The 12155-nt window shown below is 37.0% G+C and overlaps 1 protein-coding gene across 3 annotated transcripts in view; it reads right to left on the bottom strand.

Moving 5' to 3' along the window:
* The window catches only part of WAPL (WAPL cohesin release factor), a 64186-nt gene that overhangs the window by 11619 nt on the left and 40412 nt on the right, over window positions 1-12155 (bottom strand). For 2 of the 3 annotated variants that reach the window (XM_079312336.1, XM_079312337.1), the window contains exons 6-10: window positions 11873-12025; window positions 11485-11621; window positions 9424-9535; window positions 4138-4365; window positions 142-253 (exon numbers count right to left, since the gene is read on the bottom strand). In XM_079312336.1, the coding sequence (XP_079168462.1) occupies window positions 142-253; window positions 4138-4365; window positions 9424-9535; window positions 11485-11621; window positions 11873-12025 (742 nt within the window). The remainder of the gene's footprint in view (window positions 1-141; window positions 254-4137; window positions 4366-9423; window positions 9536-11484; window positions 11622-11872; window positions 12026-12155) is intronic. The other variant, XM_079312338.1, reaches the window with a different exon arrangement.

Consider the following 12155-nt stretch of genomic DNA (forward strand, 5'->3'; position numbering starts at 1 on the left):
ATACTGAATTATTTTATTTCTAACACTGCTAAGAAAAATACATAATATTTCTATTTTTAACCACAAGAAATGAACATTACAAAAAGCAAACATTACAATTCATTATCTTTTCATGCTGTCAGAGCAGTATCTCCACTATACCTTTATCTACAATATGATCCAGACCACCCAGAAGTCGCAGTTCTTCTTTAAACCAGTCCCCAGCTCGCTTTGAGGTGAGAGACAGTAATGTCTCCATTGCCAAATGCCCAGTCTGAAAGAGTGAGGTTTTGGAATTAGTGAAATCATCATATGCAGCTGTAGCCAATATACCAAGTCATACAAATATACATCATATGAAGACCATAAAAATGAAAGTATAGATTCTGAGAAGAACCACCACCAGAGGGAGCAAGAACAGACTGCAAAATGTACATATCTTTAAAAAAAAATGACCATACTGATAAGAAAAGGTACTTTGCATTTTCAAATTTTCTTTATTTTATTAATAGCTTAGAAAACCCTGTCAACTGTTTGTCTTGTTATCAAAATAAGTGGAGGACGTAAATGGACAAATCAGCCAGGCAGTAAAAAAAAAAAAAAAAAAAAAAAAAAAAAAAAAAAAAAAAAAAAAAAAAAAAAAAAAAAAAATTAAAAAAAAAATCAAGAAGATCCCCAGTGAACACAGATTCTCAGTCTCTCACATACTTTGGCTTTGCTGCTCATAGATCACACTTGCTTCCAATGTATCCTGTGCTTTTAATTTTAAACCTACAGAATAAAGCAATTAAACTGAATAACTGCAGGAAATCTTCTTATTTACTGATGTGGCTTTTTTTGGACAAAAGGAGGAACACATATATGAATTCAACAGCAATAAAGGTAACTTCACTCCCTGAAAGTGGAAGCAGAACAGGACTTGCCAGGCTTGAGCAAATGGTCCACTGCCTTAGCATGAGCCCTCCCTCCACCCCATCTGCTTTCTTTGCTTTTAAAATACTTGATTTCCAAGCAGGAAAAGAAAGTTGAAGATGAGATGAAGTAGAGTTACCACCCAAAGTTGTTTCTGGGTTGTAGGAGCAAGCCCTGCAGCACACTATCACTATGAGTATAACAGTATTAGAATTTCTCCAGGACAAATGGAAGCACCCTTGGTCAGCAAAGTTTTGTGTGGTCAAGAGAACACAAGCAGCAGCAAATCTACAATAGGTCAGTTAATTTCCTAAATACCTTCATCACAAAAGCTCAAAGGCCACACAGTATTTAAAACATGTTGATTAGTTTTCTGCTAGAGGGCAATAAGTCTTCAAATAACTCTAGAAGAATATAATCTGATATTTATATACATAATATTTGTACATGCTAAAGCAATGAAACCATATAACCCTTTTGCTTTTGAGTAGTCTGTTACATTCAATTTTTGTCAATTACTACAAAATTTTTACACCAAAGGGTCAAAATATGGTTGCCTTAACATTTCAGCCTTATGCTGAGAGTGAAAACCAGAATAACCCCTTTCTGAAACCACCTGAAAACACTTAGTCACTGCTGAAGGTTTTTGTCATGATGCAACAGTGAGGAGACAGCTGCAAAAGCAGGATCCCCAGAGGACTGTGCTCACTGACAGGTGAGGGGCATTTGCTGAGGTGAAGGCCACGTTATTCAGGTTTGTCTTCTTCTCACCCAGCACAACGAGCCTGGAACAAGTTCAGCCTGTACACACCTCCTTCTTGGTTTCTGGCTTTATGTTTTTAATGTGAATAGCAATCAAGAAAACCTTTGAATATTCAAAAATAAGTCCAGCCTAACTTCTAGGCAGACACACAAACAATATTGTATATGGAAAGAGGGAGGCAAATTTGATCACCTTTGCCTGATCCGTGTAAGATTCAAAAAAGTGAAGTTGTGACTGGTTAGGCACAAATTGGAGGTATGAAAACATCTGCTGCAATCCTCCTGTTTTGCACTGGGTATGTCTGAGTCTGAAAAAGCACAGAGCTTTTCTTTACCCCCAGAAGATTTGCATTTTTGCTTGCATTTTCTGCCTGTCATTTAGTACAAAATAGATTACTTATTGTATCTCATGACAGGGATCTAAATGAAAGCAGCTTGATCTTCAACATATGAAGTTCATTATTGTCTCAACTTACCATTGCTACTATTTTAAATTGGAAGAGAACCTAATCATCTCATTTGGCTTGTAAATATTCTCTAAATACTACACAGTCTCTGCTTCTAGATGGTGCAGCTGGGAGGAAACCAGTTTCCATCTGTGAGGTACTACAATATTCAATGCATTTACAGCAACAGCTCAAAATAAATTTAAGAAATAGAGCTGCCTCAGGGAAAAACCCTTAAACAGAGCAGCTGAAACTGATGGCCTAGGATATTAATGCTCTTTACTCACGAACAACTTCCTCACAAGACAGAGGCCCTTTTGATATATCCTCTCATTTTAAAACCCATGTCTAAGAAAACACAAGAAAAGAATTACAGTTCATAAAAAAGCAACAGTCTAGATCAGATTATGAATATGAGAAAAGCTCAAGCAGGAGACAGTGGTCTTTGTGGCTGGATGCTTTAGCAATGAGGAACCTGCACCAGCTGTTCCATGCTTAATAAAGGGAGCTGTCTTACATTTTATAGTGCAAGAGATACCCTGGCACTGACAAACTGCTATGTGAGCTGTCTTCAGTGCCAAAACAGCAGTGAAAGAAGCACTGATTACACCAAATCCTAGCTGATCACCACCTAGAGAACAAATTTCATTCTATGGTGGCATTTTCAGAGTGTAAACTGAAAGTGCAGAATATAATCTCATGTTCCTTCTTTCTTTGCAGATTTCCAAGGCCAGAAAAGTTAATTCAAACTCCCTAGTGGCACTTTCCATATGTTTGTATGAAACAAGCCTAAAATTGAAATTTGTAATCCATTGTCACCACAATCTGATTACCAGAGTTAACAGTGATGTCATGGATATGATCTTCACACTCACCCAAAATTCAGCTCTTGCTAAAGCTACAGAACAGTGACTCTTCATACCAATTCAGCTCTCTGTTCCATAGCAAGAATTTGGAGGGAAAACACCCCAACAAAACTCTTCCTAAAATGATACAAAAGTCACAAAAGCTACAGAAGAAAGTGCCAGCTCAAAAAGGCACATCATCTTTTAGTCCAACTGAATATGGAACACAATCCTGACCGTGGATTACTGCCAGGAGTTGGAATATTACTTGCACAGACAAAGCTCTGAAAAGCTCACTTCATAGGCAATAAATCAGAAGCTTCTCCCGTTGGGTACAAGCATTACAGAAAAAATGGCAAAAACCCTAATAAGAATTTTGAAAACAATGCATTACAGAACGTGAAAAAATTAAGATCATACTAGCATCCACTATACAAAAATATGGCAAAAGCAAAGATCCATTACTTCTTTTTGTCATTTATGGCCACTCATCTAATTAATCTGTCAATCAATTCTTTAAATACACTCTTCTAAAAAGCCTTGCAACTTCTAAGCTAGCTTGATGCTAGCATCAAACCATGGCCAAATTTAATTTTAAACAGAACCAGCTCACTCTGCTGCAGATAAAGGTATTTTCAGAAAGAGCAAGTATGTTTAAAAAAGGAAGGAAAGAATCTCATACACATTCATGGTAAGCAACAGAACAACAACCACACTTTGGGTAGGGAAAAATGAGTTTCTGCAGGATAGAGGTTTTTTTTTTTAATGTCAAAACTTGTATGACAGTTTTAATTTAGCACACAATACTCTTAATACCATGCACAAGCCCCTGTATGTGAAAATACTTATAAAACTTAGATTATTTGACTCCATTTCTTTGCCTAAATGTGGGCTTCACACACACAGTTTAGCATTGTTTGCAACTGCTCCCTGTAACTAGCTACCCTTAGCAGGGGCAAACAGAGACTCAGACAGCTGAAGAACATCCTTACTTTATCCTACTAACAAACTTTGAAAGAGGAAATTTCAAATTTGAAGAAAACACTTGCAGGGCAGCCAGGTATACATGAAAGGTAGATGAAACACCAGGAATCCTTTGCTGGGGATATGAAATGAAGAATGATGCTTGCAAGTTCAATTTTATTAAGCATTCCACAACTGCCAAGGCTTTCCAATAAAAGCATGTTACCCACCGTGATGTTTTCGAGATCAAGATGTTTGTTGTGAACAGTTTCACAGAGTCTCCGAATTTTTTCCTTAATTTTATTCATGTCTTTCTCATTCAGCAGCTTGGCAGAGGAAGCATCTTGTTCCAATTCCAGAAGCCGTATCATCAGATCTAGACTAGCTCTGTCTAAATCCATGTTCAAGCGATCTCTACTCAGGATGTACATCAGAGCTGCTGTACAAAGGGACAAATTCTTGGGTTGGGAGAGAAAGAAAAAAAAAAAACAGTTAGCTTTTAAATCATTTTAGGCAGACCTTTTATTATTTTTAATAAACAAGCTAAAGATTCATAAAAGAAAATGCCTGACAGGCCCCAGTCTTAGCACTTGCATGAGCACTCACTGTTGAATGGAGATTCCTTCTAGCCAGTTACTAATGTTTTCTGACAAATGAAACTGAGACACGAAGCACTCAATGTATTTGCAAAGTCCTAATAGAAAAGCAGGGATTTCTACTTTTCAGGGACTGAGTGCCACAGACAGAGTAAGAAATAGTAACTCCAGTAACACAGTATTAGAGAAGAGACAGATGGTAGGGGAATCAAGTAAAACAGCTCAGGGTACATGGCAAGGCAGGTGAACATTCTGAGGGGATGAACTGGCGACAACCCCAGAAAATCCAGAGATCATGGGGACAGCGTCTGCAGGGAGGGAGTGCCTGGGGACATAAATTCTGATTATGCCAAATGGACCTGTCAGTTAATAGTTTATCCAAATTTTTCCAGAATAAACACATTTTATTTCCAGGGAAATTTTTGGAAATATACATCAGCTTCCACCCGTGCCTCATTCCCATCAGCCCTTAACACGTGAATGCTATTAACCTGGCCACCTGTATCTAACAGAACTGGTGTAGAGTCACACCTGACTGGCTAAAGAACAATTGATTCTTCTTGAAGTAGGAATTAAATTCTACCTTCATGAGGCTCCAGAAAAGCCAAGGCAGAAGATGACTGTCAGGAAGGGACAGACAGCAGTGAAGCAAAGCCATCCACCCCAGTGTCTAAGAACCACACTGGCACTGAGAGCGCTGAGCTCCAAGTTACAGGGGAGAGGAGAAATGTTCACTAGGAAGAGGTGTACTGGGCACAGAACTGTCAAAAACCTCTGTCAATAAATGGAGGAGTTGAGAGCTGGGGGGTGTGTGGGGAGTGTGTATGTCCTACTGAGTTCAACCCTCAGGATTCAACATGTTACAAACACCCATTACAATCGTTTCTGTATAACAAATTAAACATGGAAACAAACTAATTCTGGAATATAAATGTTGTATAGCTCAACAGGAAAGAGCAGAATTCTGTGTCATAGTAGATTAACATCTTGTTTAGAGTTGAACCAGCCACCAAAGCAATCATTATCTGCTCTGTTTATTTTAGAAGTTATAATCATACCTGGTCACACTAAGCATATGATACACATGATAAGTATCAGCACTTCCAAAACAGGATCAGGCAGCTGACAGTCTATCAAAAGCTATGTCAAAACTCCTTCCTGTCTGAGTTAAGGAATTCCTCAGATGAATAAAGACTTTAATCTGACCAACAATCAAAGATGCATTTGAACTACTGAAGCAAGGAAGCAACGGTTTGCAAATGTACATCTTTCATGAATACATGAAGACAGGGTTGTTACAAAAATCCACAACAGACTCTTAGCTGTGAGCCTTGCTACCCCAGCCTTTTATCATGGCTCCAGCCTTGCCAGATATAAGGCACAGAGCATCTATGTGACCTGTCTGCAGAGGCTAAACATTGTTTACTCTTGATTTTCATCAACTTTCTCCAAGTCTTGCAATTTTACCATTTTAATTACAGAAATTGTTTACTCTTCATTTACTTGCAGCTGGCTTAAACTGTACAAGTCAGGTTCCTTGAAGAACTGGGCTGCTCCAGAATGGCAGATTAAAACAGGACACAGGAGTACACACATTCCAGAGGAACCAAAGGTTAGCTAATCATTGTTCAGCCAATGTGGGACTTCAGCATCTATAAAGAACTATATTTTAATGACCAGCATTATCTAGGTGAGTTTTCTGGTTTAAAAAAAAAAGTCAATGTCCCACAGGAGTTTCTATCAACCAGAGAGTATGCAGCAGTTAACAACAGGAAAGTGCTGAATTTATTATCTGGGTTGCCCCTATTTTTAAGCATTTCAAAAAGTCAGAGACTGTTCTTAGATCACTACTCAGAAATGCTTTACAGACACTCCAAAGTCTGGTAAAGGCAATCACATTCGTCTGTAAGCCTCTGTACCAAACCCTTATCTGCTTCAGGTTCCCTTCTTTTCAACCCAAACAGCTTTCCCTTATGAAGGGAGCAATGGTTCTTTGTTCCTCTGCATCAACTCTGCCAAGATTTCCCCTCAGACCCGCCACCCAGGTTTCAAGACATTTAAATGTGAGCAGATCACCAAGACACGATTCGGGAGGTTTCAGGCTGCAGGTGGGCTGCTGGAAAAGCAAAAAGGATGGACTGGCTCTAACAAAACCCAGGCTCCTGCCACAGCACCTACACAGAGGGATTCAGCCCAATAACCCTCCCAATGCTGATGTGACAGGAAAACAGAGATGGTATGAAAGTAACAACCTCCCATGTGAGCCTGCTCCATGCTCCATTTTGTAAAGCTGGTTTCTCTTAATCATTATAGGCTTCATCTTCAATAAAACAATTCTACATTTTGCTCTGATCTTTTCCAAGTCTTTAATTAACCACACTGCCTGAAAGCTATCTCATGCCCTACCATATATATAATTCTGAGCTTGGAATGAGGGGAAAATTGTTGGTACAACTAATTTTTGATTTGTATTCTAAGAGAACAAAAAACCCAACCAAAGAATCAAATGCCACCCTTACAGATTGCAGTAGAGGACTGATTTTTTTTTTTTTTTGAGTGAGCTTCCCCCATCCCATTCTATTCCTCAAGATGTGTAAAACACATCCTGCTTCCAAATAAATGAAGAGAAAAAAGTAAAACAGAATTTGCTCTAGACACAAATTTCATGGTGTATCTAATTATGGATTTGCACTCCCTACTTCTACAGAATTCAGGAAAACATCCTGGTTTGAAAATACACTCCCAAAATGGCAGACCATTTACACCCACTCTCATCCTTGTCTTCTCTTGCTTGTTCTATTTATACTCCAGCTTGTGGGAACAGATGGCTATTTTCTAGGGTTCAGCAGTACATATAATGCACTTTTATCTTTTAAAAAGTTATTCTCATGCTGAAGACATTATAAAACCACATTTCTGTGCGTAACTACTGACAGCTAGAATGGAAATACAGTTTTTATTTTAAAAATTAATAATGCTTCAAAACCTTTAAAGAGCACCACTGAAGAGACAAAGTCAATTAAAAACTTAAGCTTAAATGCAAGTCTATAAGAAAAATTTGGTGGAACAAGTAATTTTCATGTGGTTATTTTTGGGCATAGTTCTGTGAGATAGCTGGTATTTTATTTTCCCTGCTGGTTCAAAAAATTCCAACTGCCAGTATGCAACTGCTACTTTATACTCCTTATGGAAATGTTAAGAGTCCCCTACACAGTCTATTCTATTCCATCAGAAAAATGAATATAGTATAAGTTCATATTTGTGTCCATTAACAACGTCATTGTGGCAGCTTTCCCATCTTCAAAATACTTTAAGAAAATATTCACCAAATCGTGCATTTTTAGTTCAGTCTTTATTTATCTTACAGGGATTTGGGCCATGCATGCAAAGCCAAGTGCAATTTACTATTCTTCAGTTACTTTGAACTGATATTTAGTGGTGAAATTTCTATTCATTTGGTAAAATAACCAAAACAGTGAAATAATTAGTGAATGAAAGGGTAGTATAGACTCATCCAAAGATGACTGTGTTGAAGCACACTGTCAGTAGTTAGGGCATATCCATTAGCATTTATCAAGGGTAGCTTGATAAATCAATAATTTCACAATACTGTAAAGCCTGTACCAAGAAAGCACTGCAACAATATTCAAACATTAACTATCAATTTTTTTTCTTTGACAAAAAGGGAGCATTTCATCAAATATACTGGAAATAGTGAATATAATCAATGCTTTTTGTTACTGTAGACTAATAATAGCATGCAATTTCTTTTTGAACTGTGTGTGCTAGTTCTTTTGAAAATGAAGGAATAATGGTAACTGTTAAAAGATGGCCAAAAATACACCCAGCAAGCTTGTACATTTTCCAGGGAACTGTAGCTGTCCTCTGCTGATCTCCCACAACTCAGCAGTGGCAACTGTCCTGAATAGAGTGACTGTACTTCATTTATTTCTAGTATCACTTGGCACTATTTTGACAGCTCACAAAATAATGAACTCATTGAACTTGGTGCCTATGTTTTACAGTTAGCCACTGCTAATTTTTGAGGGAGATGGAAAATAAGCTATTATTCTAAATCAGTTACTTAAAACTACTGCTTTTTTCCCCCCATCCACAGTAAGATGTCAAATACCATCTCTGAAATGTCTGTTTCTGTGGGTGCAAAGCTGCATTCTGCATTGTATATCATTCTTCTAAAGGTATTACAGAAAATTATAAACCTGACTGATATATACATCTACTACCCATTTCAAGTAAAATCTCATCTTTTCAGCTTTTGTAAAAATATTTCAAGGGATACCCCACAAAGGTAACATCAACAAGAAGGAAAACAAAACTGCTTCAGTTTAACTCTCAGGTCATGTTACCATAAATAGATGAAATTACCTTTCCTAAAATCCAACAGAACATTATATACACTCAGGGCATCCTAAAACTGCAATTACAGCAGTGCTCAAGGAGACAAACACAAGACATGAAAAAATCCCAACAACAGCTACAGAAGAGGTGGCAATTCCTATACAAGCAAGTCTAGAGACAAGCACTTAGAGCCACCTCTAAATGTAAGGAGGAAAGATTCCTTTCAAGTGTATTTGAAAGAATTCAAAGGCATAAGAGAATGAATAAATAAAATAGCAAAAGCCCCTAATTTTTTTAAAAATCATTTCCAAACCCAGAAGCACATGAACAGTGGAATAGGAATTTGTCACACAGGTGCTCTAATTTTTTATGCCACTAACGAATGCTTCCTAAAATGGAGCTACTGATCCCAGAGGCACCATTAGATAGATTATATATATAAAGAGATAAACATACACACACATGAGTACAGACTATACTGTCTGCCTGACCTTGACCAAAACCCCTGCCCAGCAGGGATCCCACTGTCAAACATCAGTGAAACACACAATGTATCCATACCTGGTGGTGCTGGGAATCATCCAGCGTTTTGAAAACCATGGCCACCATGCCGTGCGCTCTCAGGTGCATTCGGAAGCTGGGCATGGCGCACTTGGTCGCCAAGCTGATTACACTGCAGAAAATGAACCCTGGGTTACAACGACTGAAATGAGCACACTTAACAACAACAGAGATAAACAACTCTTCAACACAACACCGACCACGTGCCTCAGACCCTGGCAAACTGGTGGAATGATTCTGCTGATATTTGTGTAAGGCAGGTTTGCAATTGGTGAACAGTGTTTTATTCAAGATGCTTAGCAGCACCAAACTATGTCAGCTTTAGTTTAAGCTTAGGTAAAACCGGGATTTTAAAGAGGAGCTTGAATTTGCTTCTTAAAAAAATAAAAATCTGAAAATTTCCAGTAGTTAAATTGAAAGTAAGGTGCCATGGATTAAGCATGAAGCTCTGACTTAGGGACATGGGAGAGCTTATGGACCAAGGCATTATGAGAAAGTGTAAATGTGAGCTTCCATTGCTATCTAAAGGCTATCTAATTAACTGACTCACTTATGCTAACATTACTTATACACAAAACTTTTTCTTTATATTTATTGCTGCATTCATGATTGATGGAAACACTATAGATTTCAGAAAAGATCTGACAAATGTATCAATTATTCAGTGACCAGCTAAGAGTTTATTTTAAAAATGGCAGCTTTCCCCCAGCTTTCTCAGTAAGCTGTCTGCCATTTCTAGCACAGTGCAACATAACAACTGCTAAAAATACATTGCTTTTAAATGTGCACTAATGTGGGAGTGATTCTGTAATCAAGTCTTCCATCACTGCTGAGGAATCTGTCTGTAAGAAATTCACACAGTAAGATGTTTAAAAGAACAAGTGGTCTTTCTGTCTCCAATCACAACAGCACCAGTTGGAGCTTACCTGAGTCTTTTACATCTACTCCTATCCTTACATGCTGATTTCCTTTGGAAAAACACTTTGCTTTTAATTTGTTAACTGAATTTTTTTTTCTGCTTATGTAAGTTACATTCCATTACATAAATTTGTGAAGAATTAGTTTAAAATCTGACATTGCCACATGAGCAAATAAGAAGCACTCATATGAAAAATACTCCTAAACTATCATTATAGTAGTAATTTACTCTTATAATGGTGTATAAACAAACTGGGTGATAGAGTTCTTGTACTTATACTCCAGTAACAATATTCATTGCTAACTTCTGAGGAACAAATAAATTTTAAAGTGCCTGTCTTAGAGGCATAGAAAGCTTTTTCTCAGCCACAGACAAATCACAAATAAAGCACTGACATCACCTCTCTCTGTGGATTCAATTTTTTCTTTCTCTACTAATTTTGTTTTACTGAACAGAAAGGAAAATTTAGGTATATAAAAATATCATTGCATGGTTATTTTATTTAACGTTATTACAATTAACTTTCATGTCCAAGCAATTGACACTAGTATCAAGTCAAACTTTTTCAAAGCAAGGTTAATATTTTTGATGCCAACTTCACAATAATGTGTAACTTGCATATTAAGAGTAATCCAAGACAAGTTAAGGAACTTCCCAACTAATATTGAGGCCTCAGTCCTTCTAGTGGTTGCCAGTTATGTTATTTCTCAAAAGAAGATAAAGAACAGGCAGTTGAAGTTAAACAACATCTCACTATTACCTCAGTTCTAGACTTTCAACAGACTCTGCAGTCTTATGGATTTTATTTTAGAACTGATTTTACATTAAAAACAGAACAGACATCACACATAAGATGTACCAAACAAACAAGGTATCAGAAGGTATTTTTTAAATTTACAGCAAGGATAACAAGTGTGTCAAAGGTGTCTTTTACTGCACAATTTACTATTTCATCTTCATTGCCATACTGCTTATGATTATTCAAAATATACCATCTTAATTATTATTTTCAATTTTCTTTCTTCATGGCAGAAGTGCCAGGTAAATGTCAATGACATTTAAAGCATGGTAACTCCTGTGATACATATTTAATTCAGTACCTCTCAAATACAGGTTCCACATTTTGTATTAAGATGTCTTACCTAAGGCAACGTGTGTTTAGGGGCTGATTGCTCTTCAATCCACTTAGCAAGTACTCAATATCATCTGTGAACTCTTGATTTTCACCAAATTCCACTACATCATTGAAGTGTTTTACATGCTGAACAACAGTGTATAACTGGAAAAGACAAATATTTTGACTTAAGTAAGTTGCTCTTGGGATTGATAACAATCTTAACAAGTACAGTTTGAAAATCTATCCAGTTTAAAGTGCAAGGAAACATTAAGATGTTAATAAAGGCCATTCAACTATTTAGATAAAAGTATTATTTTTTTAATAGGAAAGCCGAATTGTGTTTTGACACTGTTCCTTCAGTAGTTAGGATTACTAGTAATTCTTTATCTTAAAAATTTGTTAAGAATACTTACTTCTTTGTCTTCTTTCCTACATTTCAATGCAGTTACTATCTCTTGATAGGGCTGAGTAGGTATTGTCACAGTTTTTATCACTTTGGGAGGTGGTGCAGGAGCCTTAAAAACTCCATCATCTTTATGAATTGCCTCCTTTGAAGATAGCCTTACCTATTAATAAGAAAGTGCTAAAATGGGCAGATGTTTTGAGCATGAAAACATATACTAAATACATCAGGAAACAGTACAGGTGTGCAATTGTCAAACTCACATTTTTGGACTATTTAGTCCTTGCCTTGCA

This window comes from Erithacus rubecula, assembly GCF_903797595.1.
Source record: "Erithacus rubecula genome assembly, chromosome: 9".
NCBI lineage: Eukaryota > Metazoa > Chordata > Aves > Passeriformes > Muscicapidae > Erithacus > Erithacus rubecula.